This window comes from Phyllobates terribilis, unplaced genomic scaffold (genome assembly GCF_046119375.1).
Source record: "Phyllobates terribilis strain yellow unplaced genomic scaffold, ASM4611937v1 Scaffold_62__1_contigs__length_8034531, whole genome shotgun sequence".
NCBI lineage: Eukaryota > Metazoa > Chordata > Amphibia > Anura > Dendrobatidae > Phyllobates > Phyllobates terribilis.
The window spans coordinates 116,990-138,356 of record NW_027362822.1 but is presented as its reverse complement, the minus strand read 5'-3'; the positions used below and the strand labels follow the sequence as shown (position 1 = coordinate 138,356).

At 46.5% G+C, this 21,367-nt stretch overlaps 2 protein-coding genes across 2 annotated transcripts in view; both read right to left on the bottom strand.

Annotated features, from left to right (window-relative positions):
- LOC141192501 (uncharacterized) overlaps window positions 1-4,681 on the bottom strand; it is a 21,762-nt gene extending 17,081 nt beyond the window's left edge. The window contains exons 1-2 of the mRNA XM_073662028.1: window positions 4,603-4,681; window positions 3,109-3,239 (exon numbers count right to left, since the gene is read on the bottom strand). Coding sequence (XP_073518129.1) covers window positions 3,109-3,239; window positions 4,603-4,681 — 210 coding nt within the window. The remainder of the gene's footprint in view (window positions 1-3,108; window positions 3,240-4,602) is intronic.
- Window positions 1,193-21,367, bottom strand: LOC141192484 (uncharacterized). Its single transcript, XM_073662011.1, has 4 exons — window positions 21,292-21,367; window positions 21,003-21,093; window positions 17,578-18,538; window positions 1,193-6,223 (listed from the first exon to the last, which is right to left on the bottom strand). Exons 3-4 carry the CDS (start codon window positions 18,387-18,389, stop codon window positions 5,641-5,643), a joined length of 1,395 nt encoding a protein of 464 aa, XP_073518112.1. The 5' UTR covers window positions 18,390-18,538; window positions 21,003-21,093; window positions 21,292-21,367; the 3' UTR covers window positions 1,193-5,640.

The window sequence follows — 21,367 nt, the reverse complement described above, 5'->3', positions numbered from 1 at the left end:
TACTGCTCCCCTCAGCAGCGCCGCTCTCGCTGTTATCAGTGGGAGCGGCGGTCGGATGAGAGGAGTAGTAGTCCTCATCTCCCGACCCAACCGTCGATCTTTGACAGTTTACATGTTTTGAAAGATATTGACATGTTTTTTAGATCCAACGTTAATATCCTATTAACCCCCTTCTGGAACATCAAATTCTATTTCCGCTGGTCCTACTAATTTGGATCATCCCATTCTCCCTCTTCCGCCCCATTGCATTTCCCATATCCACCTTGTATCCATTTAAAACATAGTACTCAGCCTCGGAATGTGATATCTCTGATCCATAGTATTATCACTAGCTTGGAACACATACTTCCACCCATCTGGAACGCACCATAGGCATCACATGACCGGATATTCATCTACCTAGCAACCGATAGCGTCACTTCCGCCGTGGTCACAATTTTCCTATTGGCCGGGGTCTCTGCACGCTCATTGCATGCCTGTATAAAACACTTCCGGGTGCTCTCTGATACAGGCGCCGCACGCTGGCAAGCGGTGAATACCGCGTCAGGACGCCAGACCTAGGAAATCCTGAACAAATCCTATGGTATGCCTGTATTCCTCTGACACTGGGGCTGTCTATGATGTGGTGGATACCTATCGTATCTGTCTTTCTTTACAGTCCTAGATCTCTCTGGTGAGACACGGTGTCACACATCTGTTCCTCTCATTATATAAGCTACACAGGTATATTTTCTCTTTCCCCTATATCTCCTTAACTCCCTGCCCAATAGGGAATGATTTAATGGCCTCTCATATCTCTCCTTCAGTGAAAGCTTTGTCTAGTACCTCCTGCTCGGGGGTCTGTAAGGAAGGAACGGTAGTGTCCATAATATATTTGTCAATTTTTGTTTCAAGACTCTTAGGTGGCACGTCGTGGTATTGTGCATAAATATTATATAGTGAGCTATAACAGCAATGAAATGCTTCCTCTATGTCAGTGGGGTTATGAGTCTATAGCCGGGTGCCCCTTTTATTCTGGATACATATGTCCTTTACATGTGTGGATGTAACCTCCTTGTCAATGTGAGACCACATTTATCTGCGAATTTGTAAGAATACCTCTGCATGCGATCTTGATATTTTGTATATGTTTGATCTATTATAGACCTTAGCATCTTTCTTTTTTCAATCAGATCATTTTGAACAAAAGAAATAATTACCAACATTTTTTTTTGTAAACAAACTTTGTGACAAAAAAAATAAATAAAAATAAATAACCAGTAACAATACAACAACCGGTGTACAATGATACAAATCCCAATATCGCTCTATAGTACAAGGTTTTGGAATAGTAATTTTACATTTGTACATAAATGTCTGAAATATTCCTGACTGATTATTTTTTTCCCTATTGGGACATCAAAAGAAAAAGAATATATCTAAGAAGGGACAATTATGTGGACTGAGACAATTATTATTCGCTGACACCTTGGGTATAAGGATATAAATTCCTGGGTTACTGTAAGGAAATGGACAAACGGTCCAGTATAGTATTTCTGAGAAGGTTTTCTGAGGCAATACCGGGGGTAATTAACCATTGTCCCATATGTGTATGGATTTCTTGACAGCGTTTCTTCATATATAAGCTCCCTTTCCAAGCATAGTGTCATTTATCCTGGATTTTAGTTCTGTTATCGTTGGGGGAGAATTTTCTATCCAATGTAGAGCCAACAACTATCTGGCTAGAATAATATTCTGGAGCTAGCTATTGCCATATGGGAGTCTGGTCTACGTCCTCTCCCAGGAGTCTCAGGATACAGATTTTAGGTTCCAACTGAAGTTGTATCCCAAATACAGATAGTACAAGAGCGATCACTCCCTTCCAGTAGTCGTCAATATTCCCACATCATATGTATCAGGTTGGCAGCATTTTGACCACATCTAGGGCATGTGTCATCAGTTTGTATTAAAATTTTAAATAAAATACTTGGGGATCTATATACCCTATGAATGAGAAGAATTTGGGACAATCTTTGTGACTCTGACAATGAAAGATTCGGTGTCAAATCCAAGTTTCCTCAGATAAAGGACCCACATCCTCCTCCCATTTTGTCTTAACGATCAAAGGATATTTACCCAAATGTAGGGCAAGTAACTGCCTATAAATAAGGGATATTAGACATTTTGTATTCACCGCTGTAGCAATGGTATCTATCGGGTGATGTCTATCAATCAGTATGGCGGTTATTCTAGTTGTGTGTTATATGCATGACGTATTTGCAGATACTGATAAAGCACCCTATGTGAAAGGCTAAAATCTGCCTTTATTTGTTCAAAGCTCTTGAATAATCCATTCCTTAAGAGTTGTGATACCAAACATATACCCCTATCCACCCACTCACTAAAATTATTTAGTTTCTGTAGCTCTGGTAAGTTATAGTTGTGCCATAAAGGAGTATAGTTTGTGTACTTTTCAATCCCAAGAATATTTTTACCCCTATCCCACACCTTATATATTAACTTTAGCTTAAGACATTTTAGTTCATTTTCTCGAGGAGGCCCCATATCTAGTACCGAGAATGGAAGCTTCCGCTTGGTTCCTTCCATAAGTAGGTGCCCTGAAATTCCACAATATTTGCGAGTACCCATCCATGAAACTACCTTAGCTGCTTAGCTGCTTTGCTTAGCGTTAAGCAGGTCTGCGTATGTCTGGAGGGAAGCAGATCATTTATGTTGTTTGTCAAGGAGTTCAATCCGCTCAAGCAAATGGGAGACTTTAGCTGCTTTCTCTTTTAAGCCTGGATCTATGTTTTATTAGTATCCCTCTGAGGATGCATTTGAGTATTTCTCATTGAAATGGTAAGGCAGTTTCATCATGCTCATATTTGTGAAGGAGTCTATAGTCTCAAGAAGGTCTGAGACACAGAGTGAGTCTTTCAGCAGATTATCATTTAAGTTCCCACAGTTGAAGCCTTGGTGGAGTCAGGTATAGTCAGATTACAATATACAGGAGCATGATCTGACCATATAGCAATCCCTATCAGAGATGTAGGTTGCCATGTAAGCAAGTGATGACTAATGAAGGAAAAGTCTCTACGGCTATGCATATTGAGTATAGGAGAATACTACGTATAATCCTTTACATCTGGATGTTGTATCTTCCATACATCGACCAGTTGGAAAGACCGGAGAACGTTTAGCAAAGCTTTTGGGTGATTTCGATTGGTGACTCCAGCCCAGGAACGCCTCTAAAGAAGGATCTAAGACAAAATGAAAGTCACCTTCAATGATGATAAGGTCCTACAGAAAATGTTTTAGTTTGTTTAAGTATTGACATCATGTCTTAATTAGGTCACAATTAGGGAGATATAAGTTTGCCAATGTCAAAATGTTGGAATAGATGGAGATCTTAAACACATACATCCTCTCAGTGTCAGACAGTGTTTCTACAATGGTATGCGGCAGTGATCTGTGGCGGCCTATACTCCGCACCTTAGACTTCAAAACAGCATTTGTACTGTGACGCCAAGATGAATAATATCTGTTAGTAATCTGAGGTACAGTATATGATCGCCTCTAAAGTGGGTCTCCTGAAGAAGGAGAAAATGAACGTGTTGTTTATTCATATGATAAAACACTTGAGCTCCTTTCTCCCGAACATTAAGTCCTCTGACATTCAATGAACGAGTTCTGCGTTGTGTCATATTATATGAAAAAAAGGAGGAGGGGAGGAGAGAAAGATTAAGAGTAAAGAGGAGGTATAGATGGTAGATAGTAACGTCTACCTCTCAGTGGCCAAGAGGTATAGATTATGAATATATCGAACACCAGGAAATTACGAAACAAGCAGATCCCAATGCAAGTCCCTAACTGGGAGTTGTCTTTACAGGCGTAAGTCAAACCTTTAGTCCTAGGGTTCCTATTAGGGGGAACCATAGAATATATAGCGAGCAAAGTAATACAGCCTGATATTACAGTAATATAATGTGAACTCAAATTAAATGGCGTTCTAAGATATGAACTGAGACATTCTGCATAGTGGAAGAGTGGCACCGAAAACTTTATTTAGATATATCTTATTATATTCTGAAAGAAATAAGTAAGCATTGGCAAACTGTCTCTCTCATCAGGGAAAAGAAGATTCATTTCAGGAGCTCATATGATTGGCAGGTTCCTTTCCCGTCTGGGTGCATCACCATTAAATTCCTGATCCATTGAAAGCCTTCTGTGAGGTGCCGAAATTCTGTGGCAATGGTGGAGAAGGTGGCCAGGCAGATATATGAATCCTGGGAATGTCCAGGACATCACAGAATGGTCTCATGTCGCTTTGATCTTTCAAAGTATACAATGTTCCATATTTTTTGGGCTTGCAGCTGGAAAGGGTACCACATGAGTACATCAGACCATTTTCCTAGAGAGTATCAAGTAGTGGTTTCAATACCCTTCTTTGAGCAAGTGCCATTCAGGATAGATCTGTGAGCAATTGTATGCGTTTTCCATTGAAATCACCAGGACCCAAATCCCCTGCTTTCCTCACAACGGCCTCTTTTACATTGAAAAAATGTACGTGACCGATAATGTCCCTTGGACGCTCAGGATCTGGGCCATGATTGCCTAATGTACGGTGCGCCCTGTCGATCTCCAGCTCCTTTTCAATAGGGTCACCAAGGATGTAATTGAACAGTGTCCACAGTGTTGGCATAATCGCCTGTGCATTGATGATTTCAGGATATTATTGTGATTTTCTTGGTCATCAATGATATTAAAGAGACTGTTTATTTGCTGGCTGTGAAGATTCAGTGTTTGTTTCTCAGCATTTTGATGGCCACAACTTGTACGACATCATCCTCTTATCTCTGTACCTTGTCAGTAGGCTGTGATAGGCTAGAAGTGAGGGGACATATTTCAGTTTTGTACGTGGTCTTCAGCCTTTGTATATATTGCTCTATCTCTTGTTTAGTAGGGATAGACACAATATGAAATACAAATCAATTATGGCTTTCCCCATATTAAAATCCCTGTGGCTGGGGGAGTATATTTTCCTGTGCAGCAAGCACTGCTCAGTATGTGGGCTTTGGTGAGAATACAGGGAGATTTGTGGAGATGTTTTCTTGTGAGGCCTACATTAAGAGAGAAGTTGGTGCAGGACTTCCAGGCTTGAGCTGTCTGGCATCATGAGGGTTAATACTGCTTCTTTTTCCAAGCTGAGATGAGGCAGTAATGGCTCCAGAGCAGGATGATAAGACTTTCGATAAGAAACACTGCATACCAGACATGCTGACGGAGGTGGAGGACCTCAGATTAACCTCCGATCTCGTCTTTCTTTCCCATATCGGACGTTATGTTTAAGGCCGGAAATTGCTTATAATTCCCCCAGGAACACGGTCTGAAGAGAGTGCTCTCATTTGTATGTCCAGGCCATGTCTTTCCTGTTGATTTTCAATACGTCTGAAGGCGGCGTTGATTGGGAGCAGGATTGTGTGATGTAATAACCTTATGTGAGCCCCGGAAAAACAAGTTGTGACACCAATGGAACGGTGCCACAACGGGAGGTGCGTATGAGTGTTTTTATTTTAACAAGGCCAAACATGAGGAATGAGAAGTCGTTGTGCCAAGAGAAGTGGAAAACCCCTTTAAGAAGATACAATTTTCGGTTAGAATTTAAATAGGCTTCTCCCCTGTGTGACTTCTCTGAAGTTTATTAAGAGTTGATTTCTGTTTAAAACATTTTCCACATTCTGAACATGAAAATGGCTTCTCGTCTGTGTGAGTACTTTGGTGACTAAGAAGTGAGGATTTCTTCACAAAACATTTTCCACATTCTGAACAGGAAAAAGGCTTCTCCCCTGTGTGGGTTCTCTGGTGAATAACAAAATATGATTTCTGGTTAAAACATTTCCCACATTCTGAACATGAAAAAGGCTTCTCCCCTGTGTGGGTTCTCTGGTGGCTATCAAGAATCGCTTTACGGTTAAAACATTTTCCACATTCTGAACAGGAAAAAGGTTTCTCCCCTGTGTGAGTTCTCTGGTGCTTACCCAAATCTGATTTCTGTTTAAAACATTTCCCACATTCTGAACAGGAAAAAGGTTTCTCCCCTGTGTGAGTTCTCTGGTGCGTAACCAAACCTGATTTCTGGTTAAAACATTTTCCACATTCTGAACAGGAAAAAGGCTTCTCCCCTGTGTGAGTTCTCTGGTGATTGACCAAATCAAATTTATGTTTAAAACATTTTGTAACGGGTCTGGGAGGCGGAACCTCTGAGCTACTATACAAGGGGGCGGTCCTTGTAAGGGAGCGGGTGGCGACCAGGGAAGACGGGCTGGAAGTCTCAGCAGGTGAACGGGACAGTCTCTGAGTGAACGGGACAGTCTCTGAGTGAACGGGCTGGAGGTCACGGCAAGTGACCGAGGCAGTCTCTGGATGAACGGGCTGGTGGTCACGGCAAGTGACCGGGGCAGTCTCTAGATATAGGGTTGGTACGACCTGTGGCGGCTGAAGATAGACGTGAGCTCCCAGGTGAGCAGGCGAGAGTCTCTGGATGAACGGGTGGTCACAGCATGTGACGGCGGAGCCTCCAGGAAGACCAGCAGACAGGCGACAGATGAGCGCTCCCAGGTGAGCGGGCAGAAGTCTCTGGACAGGCGGGTGGTCACAGCACGTGACGGCAGAGCCTCCGGGTAGGCAAGCAGACAGGTAGCAGATGAGCGCTCCCAGGTGAGCGGGCAGGAGTCACTGGACAGGCAGGTGGTCACAGCACGTGACGGCGGAGCCTCCAGGTAGGCTAGCAGGCAGGTAGCAGATGTGCGCTCCCTGGTGAGCGGGCAAGCTGGTCCATAGACAGACTGACAGGAGTTGGAAGGCAGACCGTCGGACCTCAGGCAAGCAGGCAGGTAGCTGATGTGCGCTCCCAGGTGAGCGGGCAGGCTGGTCCTTAGACAGACTGACAGGATTAGTAAGGCAGACCGTCGGACCTCAGACTAGCAGGCAGGTAGCAAGTAATCAGGCAGGAATCTGGCAGGTAACTGGCAGGTAACTGGCAACGGGACCTGAAGGCTGAAGCACAGGTGAGACACAGGTGCAAACAACATTGCTCGGGCACCTCCATTTTGGAGGAGGTGCCTTATATATGGTAAAGTCCTCCGGCCATTGGCCGGGGACTCCTTAGGACGGCGCGCGCGGCCCCTTTAAGAGGGAGGGAGAGCGCGCGCGCCCTAAGCACAGTGGGCGGGTAGGAGCGCGCGCTGCCAGCAGAGCGGGAGAGGGACGCCGGGCACGGAGCAGAGCGGTGAGGGGAACAGCGTCCCTGCCTAGCAGAGGGCAGGGACGCCGGCACTACAGTACCCCCCCCTTTAGGCCCCCCCTTTTTTAGGCCAGACAGAAATTTAGCAAGGATGAGAGGGGCATGGATATTCTCCCGGGGCTCCCACGTTCTCTCCTCAGGACCAAACCCCTTCCAATCTACCAGAAAAAAGGTCTTTCCTCTTACCCTTTTGGTAGCAAGAATGTTCTCTACCTCAAACTCGTCCTCAGCGGAAACCGGAGCAGGAGGTGTACCTGTAGACTTGGAAAAAGAGTTAAGCACCACGGGTTTGAGGAGAGATACATGGAAGGAGTTAGGGATCCGTAAGTTGGCCGGGAGTTTCAATTTATAGGCCACCGGGTTGATCTGACTGATGACCTCCAGAGGACCGATGAACCGAGGCCCTAACTTGTAAGAAGGTATCTTGAGTCGAACATATTTAGATGAGAGCCAGACTTTATCTCCTGGACGAAATTGTGGAGGATCCAGGCGTTTTTTGTCAGCGTGTCTTTTCATACGCTCGGATGACAGAAGGAGTGCGGACCGGGTACTCTCCCATATGGAGGAAAATTTGCTAACGAGAGATTCCGCAGCCGGGTTGTCCACAGAGGTGGAGACAGGAAAAGGAATCCGAGGATGCTGACCGAAAACTACAAAAAACGGGGATTTGGAGGAGGATTCGCTCTCGTGATTATTATAAGAGAACTCGGCCCATGGTAGGAGATCCACCCAGTCAGAATGGTGGGCATTAACGAAGTGCCGGAGGTAACTGGTCAGGTTCTGATTGATCCGCTCCACTTGACCATTGGACTGTGGGTGGTAAGCGGAAGAGAAGTCCAGGGTGACGTCTAGTAGTTTACAAGTGGCTCTCCAGAAACGTGAGGTGAACTGTACCCCACGATCCGACACGATGTGGAGGGGCAGGCCATGAAGACGGAAGATATGGCGGATAAAGTCTTTAGCCAGCTCGGGAGCAGACGGGAGGCCTGGCAGGGGAATAAAGTGAGCCATCTTGGAAAAGCGGTCAGCGACCACCCAAATGACCGTACAACCGACAGAGACGGGGAGATCAGTTATGAAGTCCATAGCAATATGCTGCCAGGGGGCAGCAGGCACAGGAAGCGGAAGGAGGCGTCCGGCTGGCAGATGTCTCGGGACTTTGTTGCGGGCGCAGGACACACAGGCAGAAACAAAGTCTATTACGTCCTTGTGCAGGGTAGGCCACCAATACTGCCGGGCAATAAGCTGGAGGGTCTTTTTCTGACCGGCGTGGCCAGCAAGCTTAGACGAATGGCCCCAGTGTAGGATCTTCTCCCGATCAGGTACTGAAACAAACGTCTTACCGGGAGGGAGACGATTTAGACTCACGGGAGCCACCTGCATTACTCTGGCGGGATCGATGATATGTTTAGGTTCTTCCTCGAGATCGGACACCAGAAAGGATCGGGACAAGGCGTCTGCTTTGACGTTTTTGTCAGCCGGGCGAAAATGAAGGACAAAGCGAGCAAAAAACAAGGACCACCGGGCTTGGCGCGGGTTAAGTCTCTGGGCATGCTGGAGGTAAGCCAAGTTCTTGTGGTCAGTGTAAATTATTACCGGATGAAGAGCCCCCTCGAGTAGGTAACGCCACTCCTCCAACGCCAGCTTGATGGCCAATAACTCTCGGTCTCCTATGGAATAGTTGCGCTCAGAAGAGGAGAAGAGTTTGGAGAAGAAGCCACAAGTTACCATTCTCCCGGAAGATGATTTTTGAGTAAGTACCGCTCCGGCTCCAGAGGAGGAGGCGTCAACTTCCAGGAAGAACTGCTTGTTGCCGTCCGGGCGATGCAGCACCGGGGCGGAAGAGAAGGCCTGTTTTAGGGAAAGAAAGGCCTCCTCTGCTTCGGGCGGCCACTCTTTGGGATTAGTACCCTTACGGGTGAGCGCGGAAATTGGGGCAGTCCGGGAAGAGAAGTGTGGTATGAAGAGGCGGTAGTAGTTGGCGAAGCCCAGGAATCGCTGAATGGCCTTCAAGCCCTCCGGTCGGGGCCATTTCTCGATGGCAGACAGTTTCTCAGGATCCATTTGTAGGCCGGTCTGAGAGATAATGTAGCCCAGAAACGGAAGCGAGGTCTGCTCAAAGAGGCACTTCTCATATTTAGCGTAGAGATGGTTCTGCCTGAGCCTGAGCAGGACCTGACGAACGTCCCTCCGGTGAGTCTGGAGATCTGGAGAGAAGACCAAGATGTCGTCCAGGTACACCACTACGCAGGAGTAGAGAAGGTCCCGGAAGATGTCATTGACCAACTCTTGAAAGACGGCAGGAGCGTTACAGAGGCCAAAGGGCATTACCAGATATTCATAGTGGCCGTCCCGGGTGTTGAATGCCGTCTTCCATTCATCCCCCTGACGGATACGAACCAGGTTGTACGCCCCACGGAGGTCCAGTTTGGTGAAGATTCTAGCCCCCCTCAGACGATCAAATAACTCCGGAATGAGCGGAAGGGGGTACTTATTCTTCACCGTGATCTGGTTAAGGCCTCTATAGTCTATACAGGGACGGAGAGAGCCGTCTTTCTTTTTGACGAAAAAGAAGCCTGCTCCCGCCGGGGAGGTAGATTTCCGGATGAATCCCCTGGCCAGATTCTCCTCAATATATTCGGACATCGAGCGGGTCTCAGCAGCGGATAATGGATAAATACGCCCACGGGGAGGAGAAGTACCAGGTAACAAGTCGATAGGGCAGTCGTATGGTCTATGAGGGGGTAGTGTCTCCGCTTCCTTTTTATTAAAGACATCAGCATAAGACCAATAAGGGATCGGAAGTCCAGGTAGATTAGCTGGGGTAGGAGAAGGACGGACGGGATGAACGGGAACCAGACAGGTCTTATGGCAGCCCTGTCCCCAGCGAAGGACTTCTCCGGTCTGCCAGTCAAGAACGGGTGCATGTCTCTGGAGCCAAGGTAGACCTAGCAAGAGGGCGTGAGAGAGTCCAGGCAGAACATGGAAGGAGATACTTTCAGAATGCAGCATTCCCACCTGCAGAGTAATGGATTCGGTGATGAGTTGGATGGGGCGTGGTAAGAGACCCCCATCCACGGCAGCAACAGACAAGGGTACAGCCAGAGGTTTGGTGGGGATGCGGTATTTCTCTACCAGGGACTGTGAGATAAGATTCCCGGCTGCTCCAGAGTCAAGTTGGGCTAGTTCGAAATAACGGTTCTCCCCGTAGACGATTGAAACTGACAACAGCAGGGATGGAGAGTATTTATTCTTGTCTAGGTGGACCTCTCTGAGCGAACCTAGACACAGGCGTTTCCCGACCTCTCCGGGCAGGCACGGATCCGGTGCTCCTTACTGCCACAGTAGAAGCAGGTCCCCTCGGCACGGCGTAAGTCCTGACGGGTCTTGACCATCTTGGTCTGGTCGACCTGCATAGGCTCAGGAGAGTGTACCTGGTAAGAGACAGAAGGAGTGACGGGTTTCTGAAAAGTAGGAGCTAGACGTGGTAATCTCCTCTCACGGGTGACCTCTCTGGCACGCTCCTGGAACCGTAGGTCAATCCGGGTGGCAAGAGTTATTAAGTCATCGAGAGTGGTAGGAATGTCCCGACCGGCAAGCTCATCTTTAATACGGCCGGACAGACCCTCCCAGAAGACGGAAACCAGAGCGTCGTTATCCCAGGCCAGCTCCGAGGCAAGGGTACGGAACCGTATGGCATATTGGCCCACGGTGAGACTTTCCTGACGGAGGCGTAGCAGAGATGATGCGGATGAGGTCTTCCGTCCGGGTTCGTCGAAGACTTTCCGGAAAGCCGTGAGAAAAGCAGGCAAGTTGGATACCAGGGGGTCTCCTCTCTCCCATAGAGGATTTAGCCAGGCCAGGGCCTCCCCGGTGAGATGGGACATGATGAATGCAATTTTGGCCCGGTCGGAGTTAAACTGGTGAGATAATAGTTCAAAGTGCAGGGTGCACTGATTTATGAAGCCCCGAGCCTGGGCGGAGTCGCCTCCGAAGCGAGGAGGTGCAGAAAGCCAGGGTCCGGGGTAAGATACCATGGTATTAGTGGGCAGTGGAGCTGCCGGATTGCGAGACATGGCACTGGCGGAGGTTGCTGGTGGAGCAGTCAGAGTGTCCAGGCGAGTATTGACATTCCGCAGGTGACCCAGGATGGACTCCTGTTGGGACCTTTGACGGGACAATTCATGACACAGGTCCGAGAGCGAGGGAGCTTGGGTGCCACCGGGTTCCATGGCCCGAGCAAACTGTAACGGGTCTGGGAGGCGGAACCTCTGAGCTACTATACAAGGGGGCGGTCCTTGTAAGGGAGCGGGTGGCGACCAGGGAAGACGGGCTGGAAGTCTCAGCAGGTGAACGGGACAGTTTCTGAGTGAACGGGCTGGAGGTCACGGCAAGTGACCGAGGCAGTCTCTGGATGAACGGGCTGGTGGTCACGGCAAGTGACCGGGGCAGTCTCTAGATATAGGGTTGGTACGACCTGTGGCGGCTGAAGATAGACGTGAGCTCCCAGGTGAGCAGGCGAGAGTCTCTGGATGAACGGGTGGTCACAGCATGTGACGGCGGAGCCTCCAGGAAGACCAGCAGACAGGCGACAGATGAGCGCTCCCAGGTGAGCGGGCAGAAGTCTCTGGACAGGCGGGTGGTCACAGCACGTGACGGCAGAGCCTCCGGGTAGGCAAGCAGACAGGTAGCAGATGAGCGCTCCCAGGTGAGCAGGCAGGAGTCACTGGACAGGCAGGTGGTCACAGCACGTGACGGCGGAGCCTCCAGGTGTTATGTTCTGCTACCAGAGCTAAGGAAAGAGAGGAGATCTGTCCCTGCGATAGAACTCAGCTTAATCCCTACGATGTAACAGGGGACCTGATCCTGCGATCAGACCTGCTAAAGTCCTAAGCTAGTCTGTACGGAGACCTATAGATGTGGGGAAGGAATCCCTACAAGTACTAAGGACTGGGAGGAATATGGGACACCTCCTAACAGAAATAGTAGCAGACAGACGAACAAACAAAATATATAGAACATAGAGGTCCGTAGACCAAGCAAACTAACAGAGCAAGACACAGAGCACAGGCTAGCTAGAAAGTAGATATACAATGAAGTCCAGCAAAGCCAGAAGGGCGGAGCAGGATTAAATAGGCCAACAAGGTCATGTGACCAGCAAAGGAAAAACCTAAGAGCAAGGTTCTAACAGTACCCCCCCTTCTAAGAGGATCCTCCGGATCCCCTAGGACCAGGCTTATCAGGAAATCTCCTGTGAAACGCTCTGATAAGTCTGGACGCGGAAACATCATCTGACCTCACCCAAGAGTTATCCTCGGGTCCGAAACCTTTCCAGACCACAAGATACTGCAAACTACCTCTATACCGTCTAGAGTCAAGGATGCGAGAAATTTCATATTCCCCGTCCTCCACCACCAGAGGAACAGAGGCAGAGGCGTCACCATCCGACACAACAGCTTTTTTTAACAGAGAGACATGAAATACCGGATTAATTCTCCAGGAGGTAGGAACCTCCAACCTAACAGCAGATTGGTTGACAACTTGAAGCACCTTAAAGGGCCCTACAAACTTGGGACCCAATTTCTTAGAAGGAATCCTCAACCGCAGATTCCTAGAGGACAACCAAACCATGTCACCAACAGCGAACAAAACCTCCTGTCGTTTCCTATCAAAGTAGTCTTTAGATTTTCTGTTGGCCTCCTGAAGATTACCACGCACATCCGTCCAAACTCTCTCCAAATCACCGGAAAAATTCTCCTCCTCAGGCACGGCAGATCCCAACTTGGAGAACGACCCAAACGACGGATGTCTCCCAGAACAACAAAAAAAAGGCGAACAACCAGCAGAAGAAGATGTATGATTGTTCAGAGCAAATTCAGCAAGTGGCAGAAACTCAGACCACCCCTCTTGATTGTCTGCCACAAAACAACGCAAGAACTGCTCAACATCCTGGTTTTTCCTTTCTGTCTGGCCATTAGATTCAGGATGATATCCGGACGAAAACGACAAATGAATTCCCAACCTGTCACAAAAGGCACGCCAAAAATGAGCCACGAACTGAGGACCCCTATCAGAAACAATGTCAGTAGGAACGCCATGAAGTCTGACAATTTCCTTGACAAAGGCCTTAGCGAGAGTTTTAGCGCAGGGCAGTTTGACGAAGGGAACCAAGTGACACATCTTGCTAAAACGGTCCACGACCACCCAGATGACAGTAAAACCCTCAGAGGGGGGAAGGTCAGTTATAAAGTCCATAGCCAAATGTGTCCAAGGAGCACTGGGGACCTCCAAAGGACAAAGCAACCCCGCAGCAGGAGTATGTGAGGACTTAGATCTAGCACATATAGTACATTGGCGCACCCACTTAATGACTTCCTTCTGCCATCCAGGCCACCAAAAACTGCGACCCACCAGTCTCTTGGTCTCAGAGATTCCGGGATGACCTGCCAACCGAGATTCGTGACACTCAACAAACAAATCTCTCCTAAAGGTCCCAGGCACAAACAACCTCCCATGAGGAGTGTTAGAAGGGGCATTCTCCTGTGCTTTAAGAATCTCATCTTCCAAAACGGAGTCTAAAGCAGCTATCACAACACCTTCTTGTAAAATGTTCTCCTCTTTCTCAGCACCGACTATGGGAGAAAAACTGCGAGACAAGGCATCCGCCTTAACATTCTTAGTACCAGGGATGTAAGTAACGGAGAAATTAAACCGCGAGAAAAACAGTGCCCACCTAGCCTGACGGGCATTCAGGCGCTTGGCAGCATCAAGATATATCAGATTTTTATGATCCGTAAGAACCTGAACGGGAAATTCCGCACCTTCCAAGAAGTGGCGCCAGTGTTCAAATGCGAGCTTAATAGCCAATAATTCCCGATTACCAATATCATAATTCAGTTCAGTCTCCGAAAATTTTTTTGAAAAAAAGGCACAGGGATGTAATCCATCCCCGTTATCCTGAGACAATACTGCTCCAACCCCCACAGAGGAAGCATCAACCTCAACCAAAAACGGCTTAGTCACATCAGGCTGCATAAGGATGGGAGCAGAGGTGAACCTCTCCTTGAGATACACAAAAGCTTCAATGGCCTCAGCAGACCACTGAACCGCATCAGCACCTTTCCTGGTGAGATCGGTCAGAGGTTTGACAATACTAGAAAAATTTTTTATGAATTTTCTGTAATAATTGGCGAAACCTAAAAACCTCTGTATCGATTTCAAACCAATAGGCCTAGGCCATTCCTGTATAGCTTGAACTTTAACCGGGTCCATCTCAAAACCTTCGCTGGAGATAATGTAACCCAAAAAACTAATTCTCTGTACAGCGAATTCACATTTCTCCAGCTTAGCAGAAAGCGAATTGTCCATTAATAACTGTAATACCTCACGTACGCTCCGCCAATGAGACTCCAGATCCGGCGAATAAATCAAAATGTCATCCAAATACACAACCACATTTTTGCCGATCAAAGGCCCAAGGATGTCATTAATAAGATTCTGAAAAAATGCAGGAGCATTGGTAAGACCAAAAGGCATAACCAGATTCTCAAAATGACCCACAGGAGTGTTAAAAGCAGTCTTCCATTCGTCACCCTCCTTCATGCGCAACAGATTGTATGCCCCCTTAAGGTCAATTTTAGAGAACCACTTGGCCCCCATTAACTGCTTAAACAGATCAGGAATCAATGGCAGTGGGTAAGGATTGCGTACAGTAATTTTGTTAATCTCACGAAAATCCAGACAAGGACGTAAACCGCCGTCCTTTTTTTTTTACAAAAAAAAATCCAACCGCCACAGGAGACTTAGAGGGCCTAATGTGACCGGCGGCCAAACTTGTCTGTATGTATTCCTCCAAAGCCTTCCTCTCAGGAATAGTAAGGTTAAATAAACGACTTTTAGGAAGAGTCGCTCCAGGGACAAATTCAATAGAGCAATCATAGTCTCTATGGGGAGGCAAAACCTGCGATTCCTTCTCAGAAAAAACTCTCCAAAAATCCTGAATAGGAACAGGCAATTCTCCCCTATCCAAAGCTGCAATACGCCCGTTACAACACTTGTCATAACATTTATGGCTCCAGGATTTAATTTCACTGGTAGACCAATCCAGTACAGGATTGTGAAATTTTAACCAGGGCAATCCCAATATTACTGGAGAAGGCAAGTTATTCAACACTACCAAATCCAATTTCTCATGGTGAACACCATTAATAGTGAGAGGAAATTCACTGACCTTGAGAGTAATATTCTTCAAAGGGGAACCATCCACAGAAACCACAGCAATGGGGGATGACAAAGGTTCGGGTTTTAAATTGAGTCTTTCCAAGAATCCCCCATCAATTACATTCAGAGTAGACCTGCAATCAACAAACACCCGAAATTCCATTACTTTTTCCTGAGCAATCGTGGAAGCAGCTAAAAATATACCCTTGGAATTTAAACAGGCAATACGGGCGTGACTGACCATTTTTTTTTCTTTCTTCATACGAAGCTCACAGGCTTTTATCAAATGACCAGATTTTCCGCAATAGAAACACAAGCCTTCAAAAAATCGACGGTCTTTTTCTTGAGAGCGAGGTGCCACCGATCCAATTTCCATCGGTTCACCACTGTTAGTACATACATTCTCATAACCAGAAACTGACATAGCAGAGGATTTGCTCTCATTAACCCTTGCACGCAGTCTTCTATCCACCCGTATAGCTAATTGCATAGCCTGTTGCAAATCTTCAGGTGTAGGATAAGCAATTAGCAGGTCTTTAACCCTTTCACTGAGCCCAGCAAGAAATAGACTTTTCAGAGCAGAATCGTTCCACCCTGTTTGAGTAGACCACCGACGGAAATGAGTACAATATTTTTCCACATTACCTGATCCTTGTTTTAAACGTCTCAACTCAGTCTCAGCTGATGCGACACGGTCAGGATCATCAAATAATAGGCCCAAAGCAGAAAAAAAACTATCCACTGATCTGAAGCATGTATCACTAGGTTGCAAAGAAAAGGCCCACTCCTGAGGCTCTTTGAGCAAAAGTGACATTATGAACCCTACGCGCTGGGATTCATCCCCAGAGGACTTGGGTCTCAAACGAAAATACAATAAGCAAGCATTTTTAAATGAAAAAAATTCTCGGTGTTCACCAAAAAATAAATCCGGCAAACATACCTTAGGCTCCAAGAAATGTGCTCCAGGACAGTTACTCACGTGCTGACGGAGCTCGGCCACCTCCAGAGAGAGTCCCTGCAGGCGATGAGCCAAATCCTGAACCGACACCATGATGGAACAGAAAAATCTTTCCTTAGAGAATTTGCTGGCTGGACTTACTGTTATGTTCTGCTACCAGAGCTAAGGAAAGAGAGGAGATCTGTCCCTGCGATAGAACTCAGCTTAATCCCTACGATGTAACAGGGGACCTGATCCTGCGATCAGACCTGCTAAAGTCCTAAGCTAGTCTGTACGGAGACCTATAGATGTGGGGAAGGAATCCCTACAAGTACTAAGGACTGGGAGGAATATGGGACACCTCCTAACAGAAATAGTAGCAGACAGACGAACAAACAAAATATATAGAACATAGAGGTCCGTAGACCAAGCAAACTAACAGAGCAAGACACAGAGCACAGGCTAGCTAGAAAGTAGATATACAATGAAGTCCAGCAAAGCCAGAAGGGCGGAGCAGGATTAAATAGGCCAACAAGGTCATGTGACCAGCAAAGGAAAAACCTAAGAGCAAGGTTCTAACACCAGGTAGGCTAGCAGGCAGGTAGCAGATGTGCGCTCCCAGGTGAGCGGGCAAGCTGGTCCATAGACAGACTGACAGGAGTTGGAAGGCAGACCGTCGGACCTCAGGCAAGCAGGCAGGTAGCTGATGTGCGCTCCCAGGTGAGCGGGCAGGCTGGTCCTTAGACAGACTGACAGGATTAGTAAGGCAGACCGTCGGACCTCAGACTAGCAGGCAGGTAGCAAGTAATCAGGCAGGAATCTGGCAGGTAACTGGCAGGTAACTGGCAACGGGACCTGAGGGCTGAAGCTCAGGTGAGACACAGGTGCAAACAACATTGCTCGGGCACCTCCATTTTGGAGGAGGTGCCTTATATATGGTAAAGTCCTCCGGCCATTGGCCGGGGACTCCTTAGGACGGCGCGCGCGGCCCCTTTAAGAGGGAGGGAGAGCGCGCGCGCGCGCCCTAAGCACAGTGGCCGGGAAGGAGCGCGCGCTGCCAGCAGAGCGGGAGAGGGACGCCGGGCACGGAGCAGAGCGGTGAGGGGAACAGCGTCCCTGCCTAGCAGAGGGCAGGGACGCCGGCACTACACATTTTCCACATTCTGAACAGGAAAAAGGCTTCTCCCCTGTATGAGTTCTCTGGTGCTTAAGAAAATCTGATTTATAGTTAAAACATTTTCCACATTCTGAACAGGAAAAAGGCCTATCCCCTGTGTGAGCTCTCTGGTGATTGACCAAATCAAATTTCTGTTTAAAACATTTTCCACATTCTGAACAGGAAAAAGGCTTCTCCCCTGTATGAGTTCTCTGGTGCTTAAGAAAATCTGATTTCTGGATAAAACATTTCCCACATTCTGAACAGGAAAAAGGCCTCTCCCCTGTGTGAGTTCTCTGGTGATAGACCAAATCTAATTTCTGGTTAAAACATTTCCCACATTCTGAACAGGAAAAAGGCTTCTCCCCTGTGTGGGTTCTCTGGTGGTTATCAAGATGCGCTTTACGGTTAAAACATTTCCCACATTCTGAACAGGAAAAAGGCTTCTCCCCTGTGTGAGTTCTCTGATGTCTGATAAAACTTGATTTCAATGTAAAACATTTTCCACATTCTGAACAAGAAAATGGCTTCTCTCCTGTGTGGGTTTTCTGGTGGTTATCAAGATGCGCTTTCCGGTTAAAACATTTCCCACATTCTGAGCATGAAAAAGGCTTCTCCCCTGTGTGAGTTCTCTGATGTCTGATAAACTTTGATTTCTCTGTAAAACATTTTCCACATTCTGAACGTGAAAATGGCTTCTTTGCTTTAGGAGCAGTTTGTTTTTTAATGCTTATTTTGTGACTTTGATTTTCCTTAGTAGTCGGTAATGAATCAGAAGACAGGACGTGTTTCATAGGATCAGATGATTGATCTTTGCTGTGAAGGGATGATGGTAGATCTGGAGTAATTGCATTCACTTCAATTGTATCCTCTGGGATCTCAAGCTCAACTGATTTAAAAATTGAAGATGTCAGCCGTCCCTCTGATCTCCTGGTACAGTCATCTGTCAAGAATAAAACCAATTATTATTTTTGAATAAAATATTCTTGAAATTTATATTTTTTAACATTTCTACTTAAACTGTCTGTAAAAAGGGTAAGTTCTGTAAATATATTGAATTATTTACCAAGACAATGACAGTTCACAGTCTAATAGAAAACCTCATAGGATGAACCAGTGGAGCGTGGTGTTCAACTGTTTGTTCATTCTGCCTCCCAAATATGGAATAAAAAGCCACCAAACAATGTTATGTAGATGAAAATAACACCAATAAAAACTTCTACTCATCTCACAAAAAACAAGTCCCCACTCAGGTCCATAATTTGTCAGTGGAAAAACAGAGATTTTCACATTATTAGTGGCTCAAAGGCTCTTGAAAAGCAACTTTGTTTCTATAAACCAATCCAGCAATATTCGCTCTCCCAAAGTCAGATCTCCCCCTCGCTTCTGAGCCTTGCAGTGCGCCAAAACCACATTTATCATCCATGTATTTGGCATTACTATAGTGAGAAGAACCCTCTTCATTTACAGTGTGTGTCTCCCGGAGCACAATCTGGGCACTATGTGTTGGGCAATAAAATGGCCAATGTGTAATTTTCACTTTGAAACATCTACTGTGTGCTAATTTCCGGAAAGTGACTGTGGAGTCAAAGAAGTGACAACTTCTAAAGATTAATTCATTGAGGGTCATAATTTTCAAAATGGAGTCAATATATGGGAATTTCTACTGCTCTGATTTTCTGACATTTTGTATGGTGTGGTGTGTCCCATATCCTCTGGGACCTGCTCCTGCGACGTCTGCTTCTGTCACCAGGTGCTGTCCTATTTATTCTGCAGGCGGCGCTGGTGATTGAGAAGACGTCGGGACCAAAAGTTCTGGGCGGCACAGGCTCTGTCCAGCCACTTAGATTAGTTTGCATGGAACCAGTAGTACCATCCAGTCTGGCAGTATGGGTGTGTGTGCTGTCCAGCTGCAATAATCTGCTCCCTGCTTCAGCCATATGGAAAGCACCGCACCCTACTAAAGCTGGAAGCATATTGCCGGAAGCTTCCAGATCCAGCCTTGTTCTCCTCGGGTTCAGTCCTCTGCGCTCAGCTCCCGGCTTGTGTATTTGGTTCCTGTTATGACCTCGGCCCGTTTACTGACTATTTTTGCGTATTCTGATTTTGTACTTTCTCAGCCCTCCTGGTTCTGGCCCGGCTACCGGACTATTCTTCTTCCCATCTCACTCCACAGAACAGCAAGTAACACTATGGCCCAAGCCTAGGGGTCTCTGTGTAAGTCAAGATCCATAAGGGAGGATTAAAGGGTGATGGGCAAAACTGTGACTACATATAATAACACCGACTGAAACGATCAAGCTGAACAGTCTTCTTCAGTAAAAAAAAACTTTAGTCTGTAACTGTAACTACTAGGTAGTTAAAGACTCACATAGGTGAGGCAGGCCGATCCAACCCCAAATAAACTATCATACAGAATGAACATGTAAAAAAATATACAACAATAAAAATATATGTTACATCCCCAACACCAACGTATGTATGAAGGGAGAAATCCAACACTAAACCGGAGTTGCACTCATTTATGGTGGACCATTGGAGCTACTATGAGTCCTGACCAGAAGAGTAGAGAAAGTATTAGTGCCCCCATTTCAGGAGAGATTGTGCAGTAATCTGAATTCCTTAGGATTGAAAACATAATGGAATTTATGACGTGGAGTGAATCCATGAAATCAGGGCTCGAGCCATGCCACCACATCTCCTGCAGGCGTGAATAGATGTATATTACAGCCATCAGCCACGCACAGCTTAGAGAGATATCATGGCACAGGTGTAATGTTATTTATGCAGTTTTATCCCAATCCTGCTTCAAGTTATTCAGTTTTAAAAGAAATTAAAAAGTCAGAATAAAGGGAAACTTTGTACAGAAATTCACACTTGTCCCTCACTGCGCATTTAATATTTGCGATCATAAAAGTGAAGTTTGGCCAGAAAGACTGAACTTGGTCTTGTAGGGACCATATGAGAACATTCAGCAGCACAGAAGGGAGAGAAGGTAGATTCATCCAATAAGATATCAGGGATCTAGGAAGCCAACAGCATCATCACCCTCCGCTTTCTCTTACAGGCCCATCATAATGTTTTTCTTCAAGTGATTTTCTCACTTGTCAGCACTTTCTACGTACGCTGTCATTTGGCTTTGTAGTTTACAGATCTGGGCAGGTAACGGTCAGCGTCTACTAATTCCAGGGGGTAGGTGGATCTCCAGGTTGCAAGTTCTCTAGAAAAAGGGTTTTCAATGCCCAAATTCATTTGAACAGTTTTGGGTGGAGAAGAATGTTGTGGTCTAGAGGTAAAATGGAGATCACATGATTGTGATACGGCCGGACTACACCACAGATAAAGCAGCCACAGCCGGTAATTGAGAAGAATCTGTGACTTCTCTGAATTTAGTGGTTACTACTCACCTGGGTAGTCATATGTAGGAATCTCCTCTTTACACCACTCATCACCCCTCACATATGTCTCTGTAGTATTAATATGGGTCAGATCTTCACCCTGAAACAAATATTATAAAAGTCACAGACAGATGGAGAAGTCCCATCTATGATCAGCTCTAATCCTGCCATCTCCACCGTTCTCATTACACAAGTATAAAACATATAATCCTGGTGGATAAAACAAGACTGAGCACAAGACCTTCACAGCCATCTACACATCATAGGGGAGATCTCATGACACCTTCTCTCCATCTACCTGATGATCCTGAGGAACATTGGGATCTTCTTATTTACAGTCTCTCTGGTGTTGTCCTCTTACTGGATAGATCTGG